General features: G+C 40.0%; 1 protein-coding gene across 1 annotated transcript in view; it reads right to left on the bottom strand.

Moving 5' to 3' along the window:
* The window catches only part of LOC109913798 (myosin-9-like), a 70,784-nt gene extending 47,997 nt beyond the window's left edge, over window positions 1-22,787 (bottom strand). The window contains exons 1-6 of the mRNA XM_048617332.1: window positions 22,602-22,787; window positions 22,340-22,513; window positions 21,957-22,071; window positions 5,712-5,905; window positions 2,097-2,218; window positions 1,472-1,541 (exon numbers count right to left, since the gene is read on the bottom strand). Of these exons, the coding sequence (XP_048473289.1) occupies window positions 1,472-1,541; window positions 2,097-2,218; window positions 5,712-5,905; window positions 21,957-22,071; window positions 22,340-22,513; window positions 22,602-22,787 (861 nt within the window). The remainder of the gene's footprint in view (window positions 1-1,471; window positions 1,542-2,096; window positions 2,219-5,711; window positions 5,906-21,956; window positions 22,072-22,339; window positions 22,514-22,601) is intronic.
* Window positions 22,788-23,092: the final 305 nt, after the last annotated feature.

The following is a 23,092-nucleotide window of genomic DNA, read 5'->3' as shown; positions in this document are numbered from 1 at the left end:
GAACAACACAGAACGACCAATCTCTTTATATTTAGATCACTAAATTTATATCTTTTTTCTGTATGCAGAATTCTGAATGCTGGTGAGTGTGGGGGGGATCCTCTGGGGAACACAACCAAAGACATAAGATCATAGCAAATAGGAAAAGGAGTAGGCCAATCAGCTCCTTAAGCCAGCTCACCATTCAATAGGATAATGACTGATCTGACACTCTTTACATTCACTTCCCTGCCCCTTCCCTATAATCCTCAATTCCCCTACTGTACTCAGCTCTACACGGGTCAGGTGGAAGATGTGGAAAGCAGAAATGATAAGGGATCCTCTCGATAGAAGAGCTGAAAAGTTTTCAGTTGCTGCAGACTTGTCTCCAGGATGGTATATTGCCTCCTTTATGCCATGTTACAGAGGAGCTGTAGAGCAGTTCAAGGAGACCTGCAAACAGCCAGGACCCTTGATCCAGTGAGACATAGAAAGAGGTAAGCAATTCTGCAGTAGAGTTTAGGGAGTCAGGAAGAACATTATAAAACATGACCCTGAAGACAGTAATCTCTAGATTACCCTCAGTACCCTGCACGAGTATAGCAACAGGAGACCAGGACAGATAAATGCATGGCTGGAGACAAGCAGGAGACAGAGCAGATTTCTGGAATATTCAGAATAGTTGGGGGAAGTGGGACCAATGCAACTCAGGCAGACCAGTATAAATAAATAAAATAGAAAAAGGGGGATATATGACAAACAGCAGGTTGATTACACAAGTGAAAACCAAGCCAAATATACAAAGTTCAGGAGTTGAGGAAAGAAATGAAACAACAAAAAAAAGAGATTGGTAACAAACATAAAAGGTAATCCAAAACAATCTTCCATTGTCATACAAACAATACAAAAAGTGCAGCACAGGGAGGACCGGAGCCAAGATGATCACAATATGAATTTGTTAATGGAGAGGTGAATGTATTTTTCCCAGACTAGAAGTAGTTTTACAAAGGGGCTCATCAGAGTTTCTATTGTGATCTTAATCTACAGTGATGACAGACATGCAAGTGCAATTTAAGGGTACAGACAGGCTGGAAAAGACAGCAGAGTTAAGACTAGCTAAATTGTTCTGTCAGAGAACTGACCGGTACAAGATCAGTTGACTGGCCGCCTCCCATTCTGGGACTACTGCACTGAGAGTTTAAGTGAACAGAAATTACATTCATTAAGATTTCATCAGCCATGTTACAGCATTTTATGCAGCTGTGGAGGTGGGTAGTTTGGACCATACACCAGTGTCTCGGCTGCTCTAAAAATGAAACAATGCTTATAACCGCACTTCATGTTGAATCAGGGATTAGTGCTCAGATGTTCACATCATTCATTAAATGCGTCCTTGTCAATGATATCTACATCTCATGACAAATTTTTTTAAAAAATTACAGTTAAGCTAGAAAATATTCGCAAATCCACAATCAGATTTAAACTTACATACCATAAGTACACAAGCCTGCTTTCCATCCATGAAACCTTTAGGAATTGAATTAGGAGTAAGGATTTCATATCTGCAATAGAAGGACAACAAAAGAATCAAAACAAAAGCAAACGATCAGCTCATTTATACACGTTAACTACATTAAGTGACTAGATACTAGCTATCTACATAAACAATTTTTTTTTTTAACAACTTTGTCAGTATAGGCTGAATGATGAGAATAACTTGCATAGCACATTGATGCAATTGTTTTGCATCTCTATTAGCATAAGCAAACAAAATAGATATCTTCTGTACATTTACCGAGAACTGGGACAAAGTCTGAGTCAAGCTGTACATATCACTAAATAAATCCAAACCAAGTACAGATTGACTCGTCTCATCCATCATTAACTAGCTAGTAGTTCAACAATCTACACAACTTTTCTTTAACCCTCAATTCTGTCACAATACAATGTTATCTTTCAATTACTCCTGGCCTTCCTTAACAAAACCATGTGTTTATGGTGTTACTGCTCTCTTGATCAACATGAAAGAACATGTTTCTTTTTTGATAAAACTATTTTGCTTCATGATTATGCAACATATAGACACATTCACTACTGAAAATGTCAAGGCAGAATACCTTTGACGGAATTCCTGGAACACAATCCTGTTGGGAAACCCCTGTCTGCAGATTCGAATACCCTCAAGGACACCATTGCATCGTAACTGATCCAGAACAAGGTGAGCTTCCAGTTTTCCGGACTATTAAAATCAATCAAAGATGGCAAAAGTTTAAAGCATTTTTACTGTAAAATACATCTTGTAAAGCAGATGTAATGTCATGGTAATTGGCACATGCCTCAGAATCCCAAGATCAAGCTGAATGCCTAGCCCAAAATACATAAATCTAATTTTTAAGTTTGTTTCCTCAGTTGTTGCCTACTGAGACTGCCAAATTTATATATAAGCTTAGCATATCTGGCAGCAACTGCAGAGAGAGAAACAATACTAACATTTCAAGCTCAGTAAAACTTAACTGTTTCTCTCTGACAGATGGTGCCACAGACTTGCTGAGTTTCTCCAGCATTGTGTTTGTTTCAGATTTCCATGATTTGTAATATTTTGCTTTTATAAATAAGCATATGTAAAGTTGCGCAAGCTTTTATTCACTGGGAAATAATGCAAGGCTATTTTGGCAATAACTCTGATTTACCAAGTTAATATAAGCACAGTGCAACACTATTATGCTCAAAATTCAAAACTGTAAAGATTTTGCAAACAGGGTTTAGCTTGAAATAGTTCACTTTTATTTACCCTCCCTTCAAGGGTTTTTATAAAAAAACTTTTTCTCAAGGCAAGACAGAAGTCTCAAATTTACACCACTGAAAGCAGCCAACTGGCCCACAGCAACTGCGAAGGCCAACAAACGATCTAGCCTCGTTCTATTTTCCAGCTGTTGGTCCATAGCTTATAGTCTTGTAAGATCTTGGAGTTCATGTGTATACCCAAGTACTTTTCAACTGTTGACTTTTTCTAATCTCTTACCACTCTTTCAGGCAGTGAGAACTCAATCACCCTCTGGGTAATAAACATCCCCTTGAACCCCACCTCTACATAAATGCCCCCTGGTTTGGACTCAAAGGATAGTAGAGCCATCATTGACTCATACCCAAAACCCCTAAATTTAATGAACTTCACAATTAGGCACCTTTTAGGCTCCTCAGGTCTGAAATAAGACAATCTAACTGTATGCGATCTTTCCTTATAGCTAAAATTTCCCATTCCAGGTAACTTCCTCACTAATTACATCTGCATTATCTCTAGTACAATTATTTGTTTCCTATTGTGCAGTGACCAGAACTGTATGCCGTGCTCCAGCTTTGGAATAACAAATATTTATACAGTTTCAGTATATTCTCTCTGCTCTTAACCTTTCCTAAATACACTACACCACACTTCTCCAGATTAAACTCCACTTGCCACTATTCCACCACCCGCTTGACTAACCCTTTATCATCTTGCAGTCTCCAGCTTTCTTCCTATCAGTCACATAGCCAATTTTTGAATAATCTATAAACGCCTTAATTATGCCTCCTACAATCAAGTCCAGGTCATCGATACATAGACGGCAAAAGGGGACCTAGTCCGGAGCCTTGTGGAAGCCAACTAGAAACACAGTCTTCCAGCCAAAAACTACCATTTTGTTTTGCTTCCCAGCTTTGATCAAATTTTGGATCCAACTTGCCACTTTACCTTGGGTTCCCAGGATCTTATACTTCCATGTCCAGTCTGCCATGTAGGACCATGTCAAAAATGCATTACCCTCATAAACCGCTCCTTAAGTCCCCTATCTAGAAACTCTGGATTTATTAATGCCACACCTTTCTAATTACTCCAAAACACTAAATCGCTCCCTTGAGTGACTCTCACTAATCTGGCACTAATTTACTTTTAGGTAGCTGTCAACTTGACAAATTCACATTTCAGCATGGAAATTCGGTTTCTTCTGGTTTGAGAAATTATTTTGGGTCTTTGTCATTTTCTACAACCATCTTAAACATAAATGAATTCTGATCACTTGCACCAAAGTGTTCCCAAACTGATAGCCCTCCAGCCGCAGCTTCAATTGCCAAAAGAAATCCAAAACAGCCCCTAACTTCTCTTATTGGGCATACTATGCACCGGCTAAAAATGCACTTTTGAATGCATTTCAAGAATTCTGTTCTCTGTGCATTCACACCAATTCTGAATTAATTATCATAGTTGAACTTTCTCTATATCCTGCCATAGTGTTTTGCACTTCACATAATCATGTCTTACTGCACAGAAAGACCATTTGGCCCATCATGTCTGAACCACTTTTAAATCAACATTACTTAGTGCCAATCTCCTACTTTTTCCCATATCCTTGTATATTATCTTTACCCAATCATCCATCTCCCTCTTGAATCCTCAATTGAACCAGCCTTTACCAATTCCAGACAGTGCATTCCATATCCTAACTACTCGCAGAGTGAAAAAGCTTTATCTCAAAATCACCGAGCTGCTTTTGCAAATCACTTTAAGTGCGCCCTTTTATACGTATTCATTTTACAAATGGAACAGTTTCTCCCTGATGACCGTATCCAGCCACTCACGATTTTGAAAATCTTTCAGATCTCCTCAGTCTCCTTTTCTCCAAGGATGACAGTCCCAAGTTTTTCCAATCAGCTCTGCCTGTAGAATCCCTACTGTGCAGGTAGAGGCCATTCAGCCCATCAGATCTGCAGCAACCCTCCAAGAGCATCCGACCCAGACATACCTACATCCAATTCCCGTACCTCTGTATTACCACAGTTAATCCACCCAGCCTGCATATCCATAGACACTGCAGGGCAATTTAGCTTGGCCACTTTACTTAACCTGCACATCTGTGGGAGGAAACCTGACCATCCGGTGAAAACCCATGTTGACACAGGAGAAACGAGCAAACTCCACACAGTCACCCAAGGCTGGAATCAAACCCAGACCCTTAGCACTGAGGCAGCAGTGCTAATCGCTGTGCTGTCAATTGATCCTCATAACTGAAATTCACACCCCAGAACCATTCTTGCAAATCACTTCTGCACTCTCTTCAATGCACTCACATCTTTCCTATAATGTGGCATTGAGAAGTGTACAGCACACACCAGTTGAGTTCTAACAAGTGTCTTGTACAAGTTCAATAACACATCCTTGTTCTTCAACTCTATGCTCAGTCAAGGACACTGATTTATATACCACTCTTTCCACCTGTCCTGAAATCTTTAATGATCTGATCTGTGCACGTACGTACCCTGATCCCTGTACTTGTGTTGTCTCTTTGGAATTGCACCCTGTTTTATACTGTCTTTCAATGTTCTTCCAACCAAGGTATGTCACTTCACATCTCTGCATTGAAAGCAATCTGCCACCTGTCTTCCCACTCCATCAACATGGCTATGTCCTTTTGGAGTTCTATTCTGCCCTCCCCTCATTTGTGCCATCTGCAAGTTCTGAAATTGCCCCCTGCACACTAGGATTAGATCATTTGAGGGATTCGCCTAGATATTTGCTCTTTCGTTTCATTATGATTATTTGGGAGTCTGTAGTACACACAGTAGTGCAATTCCTTTTTGTATTTTGGCTTAACCCTCACAGCCTTACTGGATGACGCTCTGCAGTTTTAATTGGCTTTTCAATCAGTTTTGTGACCCTCTCTACCTCATCCATAAACTGACAGAGATCACAGACTCACCTTCTTCTCGTGGTTAGGAATAATGCAGCGTACAAAATTAGGGTTGGTGTTCCTCAGTGTGGCCATCAATTTCGAGAGCTGCTCTTTGTAAAGTTGACTAACTGTACGGAACATGCCCCTTTTGGTTTTGAATGCACCAGGCAATGCTGTATGGGACATCTCTACAACTTGATCCAGTCCAACAATGCGGTCCACTGAGAAAGCAATTAATCTAAGTTGATTAACCATGTTAGGAATGTAGAAAACTATGAAGACGAGAGATGTGGTAAAATAGGGATGTAGTGAGTAGTGACAGCGAGCAGTAATAAACACTGAAAAGCTGCAGCAATTTTGATTAACCCACACAGGTGATATTTCAAAACATTACAAATTTCTCTTTAATAGTTCAAGTGAACATAGAAATTAAAAATACAAACGGAAGGAAAAGTTACGTGGAATAAAGTCTTCTCAACCCATTTCCTGGTCTTGGCTTTTCAAATCCCACTTGAATACTGAGAAACTGATGACATTCAAAAGGTGCTAAAACCTTTCATTGATAAAATGGTAGGTGAATTTATACTAGGCAAAAACAGCAATGCACGTTGGCAAATAAACAAGTTAACAACAGATGGAATTGCTGTCAATGGCAGTAAAAGATTTCATGACCATTGAAAAATATGTAAACCTATGTCCTAAGCTTATGAGTATATTTTGTTGATTGCTGTCTTGTTGCAATTAACTAACAGGCAATGGCATAAGTTCAGAAAAATATTAATAAATTTGAGAGTTCATAGAAGTTGGATAGAAGTGTTTAGAAGAGAGTGAAGGATTTTAAGATTTAAGTTATGAGGAACTCAACTACATTAAATACACCAGTATTAGTGTAAGGGGTCAGAAAATAAAGTAACATTATTTAACAGAAGACCGATCATAGTAACGTTGATTTTGTCCTGATACTAAGTCTCAGAGAAGAGAAGACTTTCATGGAACATTAATGGATCATGAAGTACCAAATATTGTTTAAATGTCTGAAAATAAAAATAGGCATGCACATGCTTAGGGATGAGTTGATACAGCTGGCTAGCAAGCTGATCTTTTATGCCAGTCTATCCCAGACTAGAATTACGCAGTCTCTGGTTTAAAAAAAAACTTGTTGATATAATCACAATTTTTAACATGCATACCTCAGAAATAAAAGTGCCTTCAATTTGCCCTTTGCAATTAGATTATGGAAGTTGCTTGTGAGAGAAGTGACAACAATACATTGATGTAGCAGGGGCTTTATTGCCACATCTCAGTTAAGGTGCAAACTTTATTCTGCAGCCAGTCATTCTACAGACTTAGTGTTTGATGCAGAGCTATGTCCAAAATGACAAAGCATACCATTCACCAGCACCAGTGCCCTTCACACGTCAATAACCGTGCAAATAAAATCTATAAATCTTCTTGTTCAAGGAACACTGCCTTGGCATACCCGCATTTTGGCCGCATTGTGGAAACGTATGTAGACCTGCTAAAGAACGATTCACCTGTTTTATTACCATGACCTACACAAAGCTGCTTATGGGTTCAAACACACTATATGCATTGTTTTTTTTTAATATTTTTCCCTTTTCCAAGCAGTTTGGCTGGGCAAGTCACAGATACCCCAAGTAATGAAGCACTGATAGGCAGAATGTGATGTTACCAAAATTGGGCAAGTTGACACAGGGATCTTTTCCCTGCCAAAAGGAAATAGCAGCAACAGTTTCAAAAATTGTGAACAGAGCGCAAAGAATGGCTATGTAAAGTAGAATTCTCTGCAATGGATACCCTGAGGACATTTCTACTGGCTACAGCACCACAGTATCCATACCAGTAAAAACAGATAATATACGTTTTAACTGAAATGTGAGAAATCAATCTTAACACCCATGTAGGATAAACAAATTACACTACAGTTTTCAACTTCAGCTGTAATTTCTACACAGTACATCCAGTGCAACTTTAGAGCAAACATCCTGGGGACATACAACTCAAAACAAGCTTAAGACTCAGCAATGCACAATGTAATCAATGCACAGAAACTAATCTGAGCCTAAGGAACAGTTTTTTCTCAATCACTGCAGCCATTGGTGATATTGAAAATGACCAATATCCAAGTAGTCACAATGTTAAGATGGTTTTTCTGTAAAAGAAAGCTACACAGCTGATCTTTTCTCTCCCAGCAGTTAATTTTACAGCTGTACAATCAGAAATGACACCACTAAGAACTACACATCCTATTTCCAATTTCTTCAAACTCCAATTACAATTTTTAAAAAATATTACACTTTACAATCTTGGCTAAGTTGTTTAACTACAGCCATCAACAATTTCTTTTTCCTATTTTCTCAATGTCTTTTCAAATTAGATTGATCACAGCTTTTCTGGTAAAGCAATCTTTGTGTCAAAATATTTTAGGTTAACTTCCTTTCATTCTTACAACATTGCCTCAATTTATGCCTTCAGTTGATATTTTAAACTAGTGCAAATAAATGGGAGTTACCCCTCAAATTCAGAAAGGTTCTTTCAGAATAGCTCCAGTTTTAAAAGTTTTAGTTAAAAGCAACAATTTTTTTGGCACAATGCATCTTCCATATCATGGAAACTCTGAAAAGAGACCATTAGACCCACATTACCCCCTCAGGATTTTTGAAGGAACAGTTTGCTTAGTGCCATCTCTCCAATCTTTTTGTTTGTAACACTGCAAATTTTCATCTTAAAGTATCATCAAATTTTCTTTTACAAGGTTAAATTTCATCACCTTTTCAGGTAAAGACTTTCAGATCCCAATCATCAGAGTTAAAATAAAAGTCATCTCTCGTCCAGATTTTAAACCAACAATTTTGAATCCGAGTCCTGCTTATTGATACTCTTGCCAAAAGAAATAATTAAATCTATTTGATTAAAACCTTTAACTATAGAAGGTTTCAAGTCCTGACTTAACTTCCTGTTTCAAGATAACAGTCTGAACTTCCCCAACATCTCCTCATAATTAAAGTCCCTCTCCCTGGTACACATCATACTCTGCCTCCTCCTAACCCTCTCTACAGTACTTGCATCTTTCCTGGAGTACGGTGTCCAGAATGGTCTAGAACACCCCAAGTGGGGCTTAATGAGTGAACTGTAAAGTCCTAACACAGTTTCTTTAATTTTGTTATCCTATTCCTCCATTTGTCACCCATGTAATCCACTTGAACTCAAATCACCTTATCAAATACCCTACCATCTTTACGGAATTGTGCACATGGACACCAAGATCTCACTGCTCACTATGCTTAAAATTTAAGCTATTTTACATTCAGTGCAATCTCTCATTCAGGATGAAAACACTTACAATAATTCATAGTTCACAAATTTAAGGTCTGAAGTGCCAAAACAATGCTCTAAGTTAGAATGAGAGATCAACACTTGCTGATAGTAAACTTCCCGTTAAAATAAGCTGAATGCAAAGTTTTACTACTTTTCATCTGTGTAAATCAAAATTAACAAGCATTTTTTGGGGAGATAAGCCACCAATAAACTGAGCCATCAGCTGCATCCCAAACTTCCAGTTACAGGAACCAACTGCTCAACTCTAAAAATGTGCCCCGAATTGTATACTGCATATATTTGAGTCTACACCAGGACATGGGTGTACACTTAAACTTGACACTGCTCAGAAATTAAAAACCAATGATTGATTTGCAATCTCTTATTTAGAAAAAGATACTCAAGTTAACATTTAGGGGTGAGTGATGTGGTAAAAATACTTTCTTTGAAGAAAACCTGGGCTGGAGGGGAAATCCTTCACTTGGATTATAAAAATTACAGCTGAAGTATTTTTTAATCAGGTTAAACTGACTAAGTTTGGACTTTAATGCAGACAAATGTTGCTGTAACACAAATGCAAGGTGTGGAAAACTAAAAGTTAATTATAAACAAAAACTTGTTTTGTTAAAAAAGGCACCAACTAAAATCAATTTTATATAGATCATATAAAATCAGATTTCAAGGAATCTTCAACTGCTCTAGAAGATGAAAAATATCAATGTTTAGACCATAGAAAGCGTGTACAAGTTGGCCCTCAAACAGCAATTAATCCAGTGTCACTGCCCTGGCATTTCCCCATAGACGTGTGAATCTGCTTCCACCATTCTCTGGCAGTGGATTCCAGATCCCAATCATTGTGTAAAGTTTTCCTCTCATGTCATAAATGGTAGCTTTGCCAATTCTCATTTTTTGTCTTTTTTATCCTTTCAATAATGTGAACAGTTTCCGCAATCTTTTCTGCCCAGATTTCTCACGATTTTAATTACTTCGATCAAATTCCCTCAATTTTTTTTTGCAGTCTTTCTAGACAACTGAAATTCCTCAGCCCTAGAACCATTTTTATGAATCTTTTCTTATGAATCTTTTCTGCAACCTGCCTAAAACCTTCATATTCTTTAGGAAGTGTTCACCCAGAACCAGACAATACTCAAGCAGAGGTCAAATCAGTATTTTATACCAGTAAAGCCCAAGACATCATGTTTCATTAAAAGGTCTCTCAACCCGCCCTGTCACCTTCAACAATTTATGTATATAATAATGTGCACAAATCCCTCTGATCCTACATCTCCTTTAGAATTGCACCCTTATTTTATATAGTCTCTTTGCATTGTTCCCACCAAAATGAATCACTTCAAACTTCTCTACATGAAAGTTTATCATCTACTACATTTTGCCCAAACAACCAGTCTTACATTCTTTTGAAGTTCTGCACCAACATCCTTGCGGCTCATGGTTGGCACACCTCAAATTTTTAATCTGGCTATCTTCAGCATCCTTGGATGCAATTCCCATGCCATCAATTTAAATGAGAGACATCAGAACTAGTATGTCCTCTTCATTAATTTTAAACTATAAAAACATTTAAACTAACTCCTCCTTCACGATCTGGGTAGCATCTTCTTCCTTTATAAAGACAGATGCGAGCATTTCACTAACACCTCAGCAATGTCTCCTGCTTCCAATCACAAATCTCCTTTATGGTCCTGTCATCTCCATTCATTTCATCGCCCTTGTATGATTGTAGTAAACATACCTATACAAGACTTTCTGGTAACCCTTTTTCATTCTTCTCTCACTTAAAAATTCTCTTGTGGGACTTGGGCATCGCTAGTTGGCCAGTCATTAATTGCCTTCGGGAAGGTGGTGGTGAGATGCCTTCTTGAATCACTGCAGTCCGTGTGCTGTAGGCAGACCCATATTTTGCCGTTAGAGGGAATTCCAGGATTCTGACCCAGTGACAATGAAGGAATAGCAACATATTTCCAAGTCAGAACAGTGAGTGGCTTGGAGAGGAACACCACTTTCTGCCCTTGTCCTTTTAGACGGAAATGGTTGTGGGTGTGGATGGTGCTAAGGATCACTGACAAACTTCTGCAGTGCAACATGTAGATAGTGTACACTGCTGCTATTGAGTGTTGGTAGTGGAGGAAGTAAATACTTGTGGATGTGGTGTCAATCAAGCAGCTGGTCGTGTCCTGGATGGTGTCAAGCTTTGAGTGCTGCTGCAGCTGCACCCACCCAGGCAAGTGGGGTGTATTCCTTCATACTCCTGACTTGTGCCTTTAGATGATGCACAGGCTTTGGGGAGTTAGGCGAGTTACTCGCCACAGTATTCCTAACTTCTGATCTGCTCTTGTAGCCACCGTATTTATATTGAGAGTCCAGTTCAGTTCCTGGTTAATAGTAAACTCAAGGATGTTAATCATGGGGAATTTAGTGATGGCATCACCAATGAATGTCAAGGGGCAATGGTTAGATTGTCGGTTACTGGAGATGGCCATTTCCTGGCTTTTGTCGCACGAATGTTACCTATCACTTTTCTGTCCAAGCCTGCATATTGTGTAGATATTGTTGCATTTGAACATGCTTCCGTGTCTGAATCGTCAGGAAAGGTTATTGAATTAGTGAAGACTGCTGGGCCAAGGACACTAACCTGAGGAACTCCTATAGAGATGTCCCGGAGCTAAGATGACTGACCTCCAACAACCAATATCATTTACTTGCCAAATATGCCTCCTTCTAGCAGAGCGTTTGCTTCCAGTTTTGATAGGGGCGCCTTGGTGCCACACGGGGTGGAATGTGGCCTTGATATAAATGGCTGTCACTTTCACCTCACTTCTGGAATTCAATTCTTTTGTCCAGGTTTGAATCAAGGCTGTAATGAGGTTAGGAACTGGCAGAACCCAAACTAGGCATCAGTGAAGTTACTCCTGAGCAGATACCACTTGACAGTGCTTTTGTGACACTTTCTTTCAGTTCACTAATGCTCAACAGCAGACTGATAGGGTAGTAATTGACCAGGTTGGATTTGTCCTGACTTGCATATACAGGACAATTTTCCATACTGTCAGGTTGTTGCTGGTGTTTTTTGCTGTACTGGAACAGTTGAGCCAGGGATGTTCTGGACGCAAGTTCAGCACAATTCTTCAGTACTATTGCCGGAATGTTGCCAGGACCAAACGTCTTTGCAGTATCCAGCGCCTCCAACCGTTTCTCATTAACATGTGGAACAAATCAGATTGGCTGAATATTGGTATGTCTAATGCTGGGGGCCATTGGAAACGGCAGAGATTGACCAGCACTTCTGGCTGAGGATTGCTCAGATTGCTTCAACCTTATCTTTTGCACTGATGTACTGGGCTTTTCCATCATTGAAGACAGGGATATTTGTGGAGCCTTGTACCCCAGTAAGCTGTTAAATGTGGACCACCATTCACGACTGTGGCTGGACTGCAGAGCTTAGATCTGGTCCACTGATTGTGGGATTGCTAAGATCTGCCTTTCACTCGCTGTTTATCTTATTTGGCATGCAAGTAATCCTATTTAGAAGCCTAACCAGGTTGACACCTCATACCTTCAGGTATGTCCTTCTGCACTCTCTACTGAACCAAGGTTGATCCCTTGGCTTGATGGTAATGGTTGAGTGGAGGATATACCAGACCATGAGGTTGCAGATTGTGCTGGATAGAGTATGATTCTGCTGCTGCTGTTAGTGGCCAACAGCACCTCATGGATGTCCAATGTGGAGCTGTTAGACCTGTTGGAAGTCTGTCCGATTTAGCATGGTGATACAGCCACACAAGATGGAGGTAAAAGTGGGACTTCATTCCTGCAAGGACTGTACAGTGGTCACTCTTACAGATACATCCGCAGCAGGCAGATCAGTCAAGATGAGAACAAGTATTTTTTTCTTCTGGTTGGTTCCCTCAACACCTACTGCAGACCCAGGCTAAAAGCTATGTCCTTTAGGAACCTAACAACTTTACTAGTAGTACTCAGCTGAGCCACGCTCTGTGGTGGACAATAAAATCCCCAACCTAGAGTACATTTTGCACTGATGCAACCTTTAGTGCTTCCTCCAAGTGTTGTTCAACATGGAGTATTGATTCATCAGCTGAGGGGGGACAGCACCGGAGCACGGCGGTGACTGGGACCCAGGGTGAGCCATCGATGGCGAAGAATGACAGCAGTGGCGGTCTGTAAAGCAACAGTTGGGGCCAAAGCCTTGCAAGTGGTAGCAAAGCCTGGAATGCCGATGGAGATCAGCAGTGAAGGCAGCCAGCAACCACAGACAGGTCTTAGCCCAGTGTGGTAAAGCACGCCCAGCGCAGGGGAGAGAGCACCCTGTTGGGGGGAAAGCCCAACTTGGGAGTGTCTGCAGGCCTGTGGCTTGAGAAAGGGCTAATTTTTTAAAATTTATTTATTTTTCCACTTTTATACTAAAGACAACTAAAGTACTGAACTTAATAACTTGTACCTTTATTTTTCTACTTCTGTAACTAAGATTTTGTACCCAGGTATTTTCACTGTACTCTTGTACCCCATACTTGAGCACACGTTACGATGAAATCTAAATCTAACTTTAATCAGCAGGTTACCTTGCCCATGCTTAACCTGATGCAAAGAGATTTAATAGGGTCCAGTCAGTCAATGTTGCAGGGCAACTCCTACCTGACTGCATACGACTGTGCCACCACCTCTGCTGAGTTTGTCCTCCTGATTGGACAGGACATATCCAGGGATTGTAATGTAGGTGTCTGCAAGGTATGATTCCATGAATATAACCATGCCAGACTGTTGTTTGACTAGTCCAAGAGACAGCTCTCCCAGTCTTGGAACTAGTTAATTAGTATGGGGGACTTTTCAGGATTGATCAGGTCATTTTTGCTGTTGTCATTTCTGGTGCCTAGGTTGATGCCAAATGGTCTGTCCGGTTTCATTTCTTCACAGTGACTGATGCAAAAGTTTGGCTGGCATCTCCGAAGGCAGCTGAGAATCAACCATATTGCTGTGGCTCTGGATTCACATAAATCAGCCAAGTGAGACCAGACCAGCTGAGGATGGCAGACATCCTTCCCTGAAGGAAGTGTGAACCAGATAGGTTTTTCTGACAATTGGCAGTGGTTTCATGGTCATCATTAGATTCTTAATTCCAGATATTTTATTGAATTCAAATTCCATCATCTGCGGCAGCTGGATTTGAACCTAGGTCCCCAGAACATGAGCCGAGTTTCTGGATTAATAGTCTAGTACTTGGAGCGAATTTCAGGGGCTACCAGCAGCAGTCAGGTCAGTGGCACTGTGACTGTCTCTGAGGCTCAGAGGGAAAGGGCACAGTCAGACAGAGCGATACTGATAGGAGACTTAATTGCAAGGGGGGCAGAGAGGAGATTCTGTGGACGCAGAAGAGAAACCAGGGTGATTGCTGCCTCCCATCTGCCACGGTGAAGGATGTCTCTGAGCAGAACATTCTGAAGAGGGAGGGTAAACAGTCAGAGATCATTGCGTACATCGGTACACGAAGGGATGGGCTGAAATGAATATAGGGAGTTAGGTAAGAATTTAAAAAGCGGGATCTTAGGAGTAGTGATCTCCAGATTATTCCCAGTGCCACGCGCAGTGAAGATAGTAATAGAAAGATAGGCCAGATGAATGCATGGCTGAGGAGCTAGTGGAGGGGGCAGGGTGTTCAGCTCTTGGATCACTGGCACCTCTTTGGGGTAGAGGTGACCTGTGCAAGAGGGACGGGTTGCACTTGAACCAGAGGGGGTCCAATATCCTCACGGGGAGATTTGCTAGTGTTACCTGAGAGGGTTTAAACCGGCGGGGACGTGGGACATTGAATAAGAGAGCAGCCAGAGAAGTCAGGGGAAAATACATTAGCCAACAAGAGCAAGTTTACTACTCAGGAAAGCCAGGGGCACAGTAAAAGGGAGGGAAGAGACTTCTGGTTTAAAGTGTATTTATTTCAACAAACGAGGCCTGACTGGTGAGGCAGATGAGTTCAGAGCATGAACTGGCTCTGGGGACAGGGATAGTATAGCCAAAGCAGAAACATGGCTGAGAGGGGGGCTGGATTGGCAGCTCAATGTTCAGGATACAGAAGCTACAGGCATGACAGAAGTACAAGCAAGGAAGAGGAGTTTTTCTTTTGATAAGGGAGGAGACGTCAACAACAGTGCTTAGAGAGGATATTCTTAAGGGGTCATCAAATGAGGCCATATGGTTAGAACTTAGAAACAAGGGGATGGTCACTCTGTTGGGACTATGTTATAGAGTCCCAAATATAACATCAGGGGAGGCAACGGCCTAGTGGTATTCTTGCTGGGCTGTTAATCCAGAGATCCAGATAACTTTCCGGAGACCCGGGTTTGAATCCCGCCGCAGCAGATGGTGGAATTTGAATTCAATAAAAGATATCTGGAATTAAGAATCTAATGTTGTCCATTGTCAATTGGTAGGAAAAACCCATCGGGTTCACTAATGCCCTTTAGGGAAGAAAACTGCCATCCTTACCTGGTCTGGCCTACATGTGATTCTCAGACCTACAGCAATGTGGTTGACTCTTACATTGCCCTCTGGGCAATTAGGGATGGTCGATAAATGCTGCCTAGTCAGTGATGTCCTCATTCCATTAATGAATAAAAGAAAAAGCTAGAGGAGCAGACGTGTAGAGAGATTGCAGATACCTGTAGGAATAATAGAGTAGTATTGGCTGGAGATTTTAATTTCCCCTGTATTGACTGGGCCACCCAGAGTGTAAGAGGCCTGGACTGAATGGTATTTGTCAAATGTGTCCAAAAAATTTCCTAAAATCAATATGTAGAGGGCCCTGCCCAAGAAGGCGCAACATTGAACCTCCTCTTAGGAAAGGAGGTTGGGCAAGTGACTGAATTGTCAGTTGGAGAACACTTTGGGTCCAGTGACCATAACTCTCCGAAGTTTTAACAGTTATAGAAAAAGATAGGACGGGTCTGCAGGTTGAGGTGCTGAACTGGAGCAGAGCCAAATTTGGGGGCCATTAGGCAGGGTCTAGCAGAGATCAACTGGGAGAGTCTGTTTGAAGGAAAAGGAATGGCTGGCAAATGAGAGACTTTTAAGAGTGTGGTATCAAGAGTTCAGGGACAATATACCTTCTAGCTGAGGTTTAGGGATCCCTGGGCTGGTGAGGGATATTGAGGCTCTGATCAGGAAAAAGGTGGTGGCATAGTGTATAAGCAATCCGGCTCAAGTGAATCCCTAGATGACTATAAAAAGTGTAGATGTACACTCAAGAGTGAAATCAGAACAGCAAAAAGAGGATATAAAATGGATCTGGCAGATAATGTTAAAAATTATCTCAAGAGATTCTATAGCTAGATTAAGTAAAAAGGGTGTCTAGGGAGAGAATGGGTCCGCTTAAAGATCAGCATGGCTGTCTGTGTGGAGCCACAGGAAAAGGGGGAGATTTTAAATGAATATTTCTCCTCAGTAAACACTGAGGAGAGAACCATGGCTGCTAATAAGGGAAACAAGTGGAGATGTTTTGGAACGCATACACATTAGCAGACAGGTGTTTGCAGCCTTAAAGCGCATTAAGGTGGATAAATCACCTGGGCCTGATCAAGTCCATCTTCAGATGTTGTGGGAGGCTCAAGAAATTACAAAAGGTCCTTGCAGAGATTGTTGCTTTGTCTTTACCCACTGGTGAAGGTCCAGAAGACTGGAAGGTGGCTAATGTTGTTCCATTGTTTAAGAAAGGTAGCAAACACAAGCCAGAACTATAGGCCAGTGAGCCTGACATCAGTGGTATGCAAGTTATTGGAAAGGATACTGAGGGACAAGATCAACCAACATTTGGATAGTAAAGGTCTGATTAGGGATAGATAATCAGCACAGATTTGTGCATAGAAAGTTACATCTAACAAATTTTTTTAGAGTTTTTTGAAGAGGTAACCAAGAGGACAGATAAAGGGTAGGGCAGTGGATGTTGTCTATATGAACTTTAAGGCCTTTGACAAGGTCCCACATGGCATGCTAGTCAATGAAAGTTAAGTTGCATGGAATCCAGGGAGAGCTAGCTAACTGGATACAAAGTTGGCTCGATGGTAGGAAGTAGAGGGTGACGGCTGAAGGTTGTTTCTCAGACTTAAGGCCTGTGACTAGTGGTGCACCACAGGGGTCAGTGTTGGGACCTTTGTTATTTGTTATTTACATGAATGATCTTGGTGTCAATGTATAAGGCATGATTAGTAAGTTTGTGGATGATACAAAATTAGGAGGTATCGTTGACAGCAAAGAAGGTTATCAAAAATTAGAGGGATCTTGATCAGATGGGGAAGTGGGCTGAGGATTGGCAAATGCAATTCAATACAGTTAAGTGTGAGGTGTTGCACTTTGGAAAGTCAAACCAAGGTTGGACTTGTACAGTAAATTGTAAGGTGCCAAGCAGTGGTGTGGAACAGAAGGGCCTAGGAATACAAGTACATTGTTCGTTCAAAGCAGCATCACAGATGGACAGGGTGGTGATGGCGGCATTTAGCACGCTGGCTTTCATCGGTCGAGGCATTGAGTATGGGACGTTATGTTACAATTGTATAACTAGTTGGTGAGGCCACACGGTGTATTGTGTACAGTTTGTCATCCTGTTATAGGAAAGACAGTTAAATTGGACAGCGTGCAAAGATGATTAACAAGGATGTTGCCAGGAGTTATAGGGAAAGGATAGGACTTTATTCCTTGGAATGTAGGAGAATGAGGGCTGACCTAATTGAGGTGTATAAAATCATGAGGGGCATAGATAGGATGAATGCATATAGTCTTTTCCCCCAGGGATGGGGAATTGAAATCTAGAGGCATAAGGTTAAAGGTGAGAAAGAAAAGATTTATAAAGACCTGAAGGGCAACTTCTTCATACAGAGAGTGGTGTATATATGGAATGGGCTGCCAGAGAGTGGTCAAGGCAGGTACAATAGCAACATTTATAAAAACATTTGGATAGGTACATAGGTGAGAAGGGTTTAGAGGGATATGGACCAAATGCAGGCAATTAGAACTAGCTGAGCGGGCACCATGGACCAGTTTGGACCAAAGGGCCTGTTTCCATACTACTCTATGGCTCTAATAATACCACTAGGCCATGCTGTATTTATTTGCTTTTTTAATTACTCTGAATTTGTGTAGATTTACATTGATGAAAAAGGGAATGTACAGAAGCAGACAGACATTGTCTCTATTCCCACTGCACTCCCATCCTATCGTCCATAAAGCAATAGGCATGTCTAGCTCCCTTTTGGCACCATCAATTCCCTGTACTTTTTAGGTTAGTACTTCATAGCTTTAAACTAACTAGCACAATACTATCCAACATTTGCAACATAGATTTCTCTCTTTTTGGAAGTTCTCTTGCACTGTCAGGATAGTAGTACGTCAGTACAATATAAATGTTTAAGAATCCAATAGAGCCAGTACAAAAGTATTTTTTAAATGCTGGACTACCAAGATAGAGACAGTAATTCTCTTACAATGTTTTTGACAGATCTGCAAGCCTTAAAGTTAATTGACTCCAAGTTAGTAAATAAAATTTTGATGCTGATATACCAGTATGCAGTAATAATTATGCAAATCAGCAACAATATATGCTTTTGGAAACCAACCTCATGCAACGATATTTTATGCCACAAGCCAGGAAACATGCCTGCACTGTTCACAAACCTGCTACATTCTTAAAATGACCAATCAGAACCTCAATTTCATAAAACATAGCTTGTGGAATACAGCAGAAGGGATTGATAACGTGCACTTTAATATTTTATTCCAAGGTGGCTAGTTCAAATTTCTGACTATGCAAGTTGCAAAGACTGCAAGAGCCAAGGCTGCCTGATGGTTACACATAATAGAACTGAAAGGAAGGAACACTTTGGACTATTTGCTTAAGTGTTCTCCCAACCCAATCAAACCCGACACTGTAAAAACAAAAGGTCCAGCAACATGTCAATTTTCCTTCTTTGTCAGTAAAAGATGGGGTGCTGGATACCAAGTTGGAAGTGAGCTAGAAGAGAAATTGTGGAAATGACAGTTTAAAAAAATGCCTAATTCAGAATTAGTTTGTAATGACCATTACCTTAAAAAAACTTGCACGTCACCAAGCCCCAGGAGTAGAAAGCTATATCTAAATTTAGATTCACCAAAAACCAGATGATGATTGTACTAATGAAATCAATCTCATTGTTAAATGCAGAAGAAAATTCCTTGTATTCCAAAAATGAGTCACTACCAAGATCAAGCTAATTTTAACTTTTTCCACACAGGTGCATTTTGCTTACGAGTTGGTGGAATGTGTTTCACCATTGCAGCTCAGGATGAGGCACTGTTGAAATGGTTGAACTGCATTAACCTCAAGCGAAGGGGAAACAGAAAAGAAAACTGCACAAGCAGGAATGGAGAGGAAAGATGAGCATTCAAAGCAGGCGATTCTCGGAAGCATCGATCTACGGCACTATCACAATCTCCTCTCTCACGTCACCTGGTTCTAGATGTAGAATAGGAAAGCGTGTATAGAAATAGGCTCTCTGAAAGCTTTTTATCTCTGCAACAGACACAGAGACATCAAGACAAAAATAAGAAAAAATCCTTTAAAAAAAATCTAACAATGAAATCTACAAAGATACACAAGATTTGGTCTCCTTAGGCACTTAAACAATTGTTAAATGAGTCATTTAGCAATTATAGCATAGACTGATTCTTCAGAAGTAGGTGCTGAGTGCAGATCAAGTGTTCCTCTGAAGAGTGAGGCAGGGAATAATCAAAAGACAGAAATGTCACTCATCAATTCTTTATGTCAAGTTACTGAGCAGCATTAACAGAGGCCAGTAGGTAGATCATCTGTCCGTCTTGAGCAAGTACGCTATTGTGGATTTGTAAAAGGGCAGGTAAAGCTAAAGATGAAATATTTTTCTACAGTAAAAGGTTATTTCTTCCATTTTACAAGTGATACAGCTTCCAACACAAATAGCTTGAGTCAAAATGCAAGAAAAATCTCCATGTGCTACTTTACTAGCCTGACAGCAGTGGTCAGGAAAGCACTGGTATCTAATAGTGAGGAGGTTTTAAAAATGCATTGAGAAAATCATGAAATAATCAAGAGAAAGTCAACAGTATTATGGAAAGGAAACTCGCCAAATATTAAATTTTAAAAAAAGAATATGTAACAAATAGTGCAACAAAGAGAAACCAGCAGACATAGCATACTTGCATTTCTGAAAAGGTGCCATATAAAACAATAATGTGCAATTTAAAAGCTCATGGACAAGGGACTGGTTAACAGACCTGCATTAGAAACAGTAGACAGGTTGCAGCTAATGGAGTGGCAAAAAGATCAAGGCTAGGACCTCAGCTATTAACTTATGATAAAGACTTAGAAATAATACACTGTCATCCAAGTGTGCTAACTATTCAAAGCTAGGTGGAAACACAAGCTGTGACAACAGGTTGCAAAAAGAGATATAGACAAATTTAATAAATATTCAATAAGGTAGGTAGTTAGAATTGAATGTGACTGAAAGGGGTTGTTCACTTTGATCACAAAAATGAAAAAAGCAAATTTTAGAAAAAGTTATAATCTAAAATAAGATACGAAACTCGTAAATGCTGATATTGAGTCAGAGTTATGTAGTCGTACAGGTAATCCAAAAAGTTACCAAGCTGCAACAGAAATTGGGAAGACAAACGGAATGTTGGCCTTCATTGGTCCAAGATAAAGGAAATCTGACAATTTTGTGTGGCTTTGGTGGGAGTACAAGGTGAGTGCTTCATGCAGCTTGACCTCCATCTTTAACAGATATAATACTGTCGCATTAAAGGTAATACAGCAAATATTCCCTTCATTGGTCCATGGGATAACGGTTGTTTTATGATGACAGGCTGAAAAAAAATTGGTGTATTCTCTAGAGTTTAAAATGGGAGCTGATCTCATTTGAAATATGCAAGACCCTGAAGAGGTTTGACAAAGTAAAGGCAGAGCTTGCTATCACTGGATAAGAAAGTCAAATCACGGGGACACAGTCTCAAAATAAGATATTAATAATTTAGGACGGAGAAAAGGTTTATTCGTTCAAAGGATCATAAATGTTTGGAATTATCTACCCTAGAGTTTTGTGAATGCTTCATTGTTGAATATATTTAAGGCTAAGACAGGTTGAATTTTGTTTCTCAGGAAACTTAGTGACATGGATAATGGACACGAAGGTGGAGCTGAAGTTGAGGATCAGCTATCATACTGAATGGCTGAGTAAGTTCAATGGACTATATGGTCTGAATGGTAGCGCAAGTTCAATGTGCCATATAGCTTACCCTATTTCTTGTATGTCCTTATGCGAAGTAACTAAACCCAAGAAATTTCAAACAATAAAAGGATATATTCCATGTGGAAGGAAAATGATCCTTCTTGTATTCTACCAAACCACTATTTTTCCATGCTGATTTCTGTAATACGCAAAAGTCTAAATGGCAACGGTGAATATGGGATGAGACATTTCACTACTCAAATTTACTAATCACAGTTTAGCTAACCGATTTTCTAAGCAAATTTAAAATTTCTTCTAAGTAACTGAAACTCACCTGAAGCCAAAAGAGGATTGAATTGTTCCATCTGCAAGAGGGTGGCAATTTATGGCTAGCACATTTCCATTACATGAACTAAATCAAGGCAGAGTTGCATACTATGGATAAGTCTGTGCTGGACCCTTGCAATCTTAAGTGTTATAATTAGGTACACTGAAAACTTTCAAAATTTAGAGTTTGACAAGTGACTGGAATACCAAATTAAAATTTGCCGATGCTAAAATGTGTTGCTTTCTAGATTCAGAGAAATATGCGCCAGACCTTGCTCTGCATAAAAAAATCTGAAATCAAAAGCAACATATGAGATAGTCCAAGTTATTCATTTTTACATACCATCCCTCCAGAGATCAGCTATAAACTTATCAGAAGACTGATGCAGTAAGGTGGCGATGTTATCGTTCAGGGGGTCCATATTTTTCATCAGCCATTCATTTGCTTTGTAGTCCACCTGCATTGAAAAGAGGCATTATTCAATAAATTCCTGCACAGTGAATCAAATGTCATCATTATATATTTGAGTGAGTCCTGGTTATGAAGTTTGGAGCATGTAGATTTTGCTTATGGTATGTGTAGATAGCACATGCTAAAGTAAAAAGAATAAAAACAGTTCAAAAAAAAAATAGGAGTTAAAATGACTGGACTACCTTATGCACTCATCATAATTCTTTTAGATAAACTACATAAATGACAGTCCATCAAGTTCTGAATCAGCTTACTTTTCCAGCATAATGAATAATGCAGAAGTCAGCTTTGTCTTTCAGCTGCTTAGGTTTCTGGAACTTAGGATGGGTTCCCTGCTCCTGCACCACTTTCTCCACAAATGACTTGTCAGTGGCTTTCGGGAACCAGCACTCTTCATCAAGCAGAGCAAGAATACCTGGAGGGCTAGCCTGAAAAATATTTTTTAAAAAAATAGTAAGCTCCAATATAGTTCTGGGAAGCAAATTAACTGAAAGCGCTAAGGAAACAAAGACTTACAGATTTTTCAATTAGGTCAATGCAAGGTTGCAAGTCAAGGCCAAAATCAATAAAGTTCCATTCAATTCCTTCTCGCTGATATTCTTCTTGCTCCAGGATAAACATTGTGTGATTAAAGAGCTGTTGCAGCTTTTCATTTGTGTAGTTAATGCACAACTGTTCAAAGGAGTTCAGCTGCAAAAGCATAGAAGATAAAGTTACTGGAAGGGGGCAAGAATTAGATAGTACCACACAACAATTTTTGGGTTTTGGTGAATATTCACTAAACACAAAGCACCTTCTTTCTTAGTTAAGATCGGCAAAATTCCTGCCTTGTTTTGTTCTTGAAGGATCTCACCATTAGCTAGTCAGACAATGTTAACATTACAACCTCAGTCAGAAATCACACAATATCGGGTTCTAGTCCAAAGGGTTTATTTGAAATCACAAGTTTCAGAGCGCTGCTCCTTTATCAGGTGAAGTGGAAGGAAGCACGCAGTCACAGAATTATA

This window comes from Rhincodon typus, chromosome 37, assembly GCF_021869965.1.
Source record: "Rhincodon typus isolate 14 chromosome 37, sRhiTyp1.1, whole genome shotgun sequence".
NCBI classification, from domain to species: domain Eukaryota; kingdom Metazoa; phylum Chordata; class Chondrichthyes; order Orectolobiformes; family Rhincodontidae; genus Rhincodon; species Rhincodon typus.
This window is presented reverse-complemented; position numbering and strand designations above follow the sequence as displayed.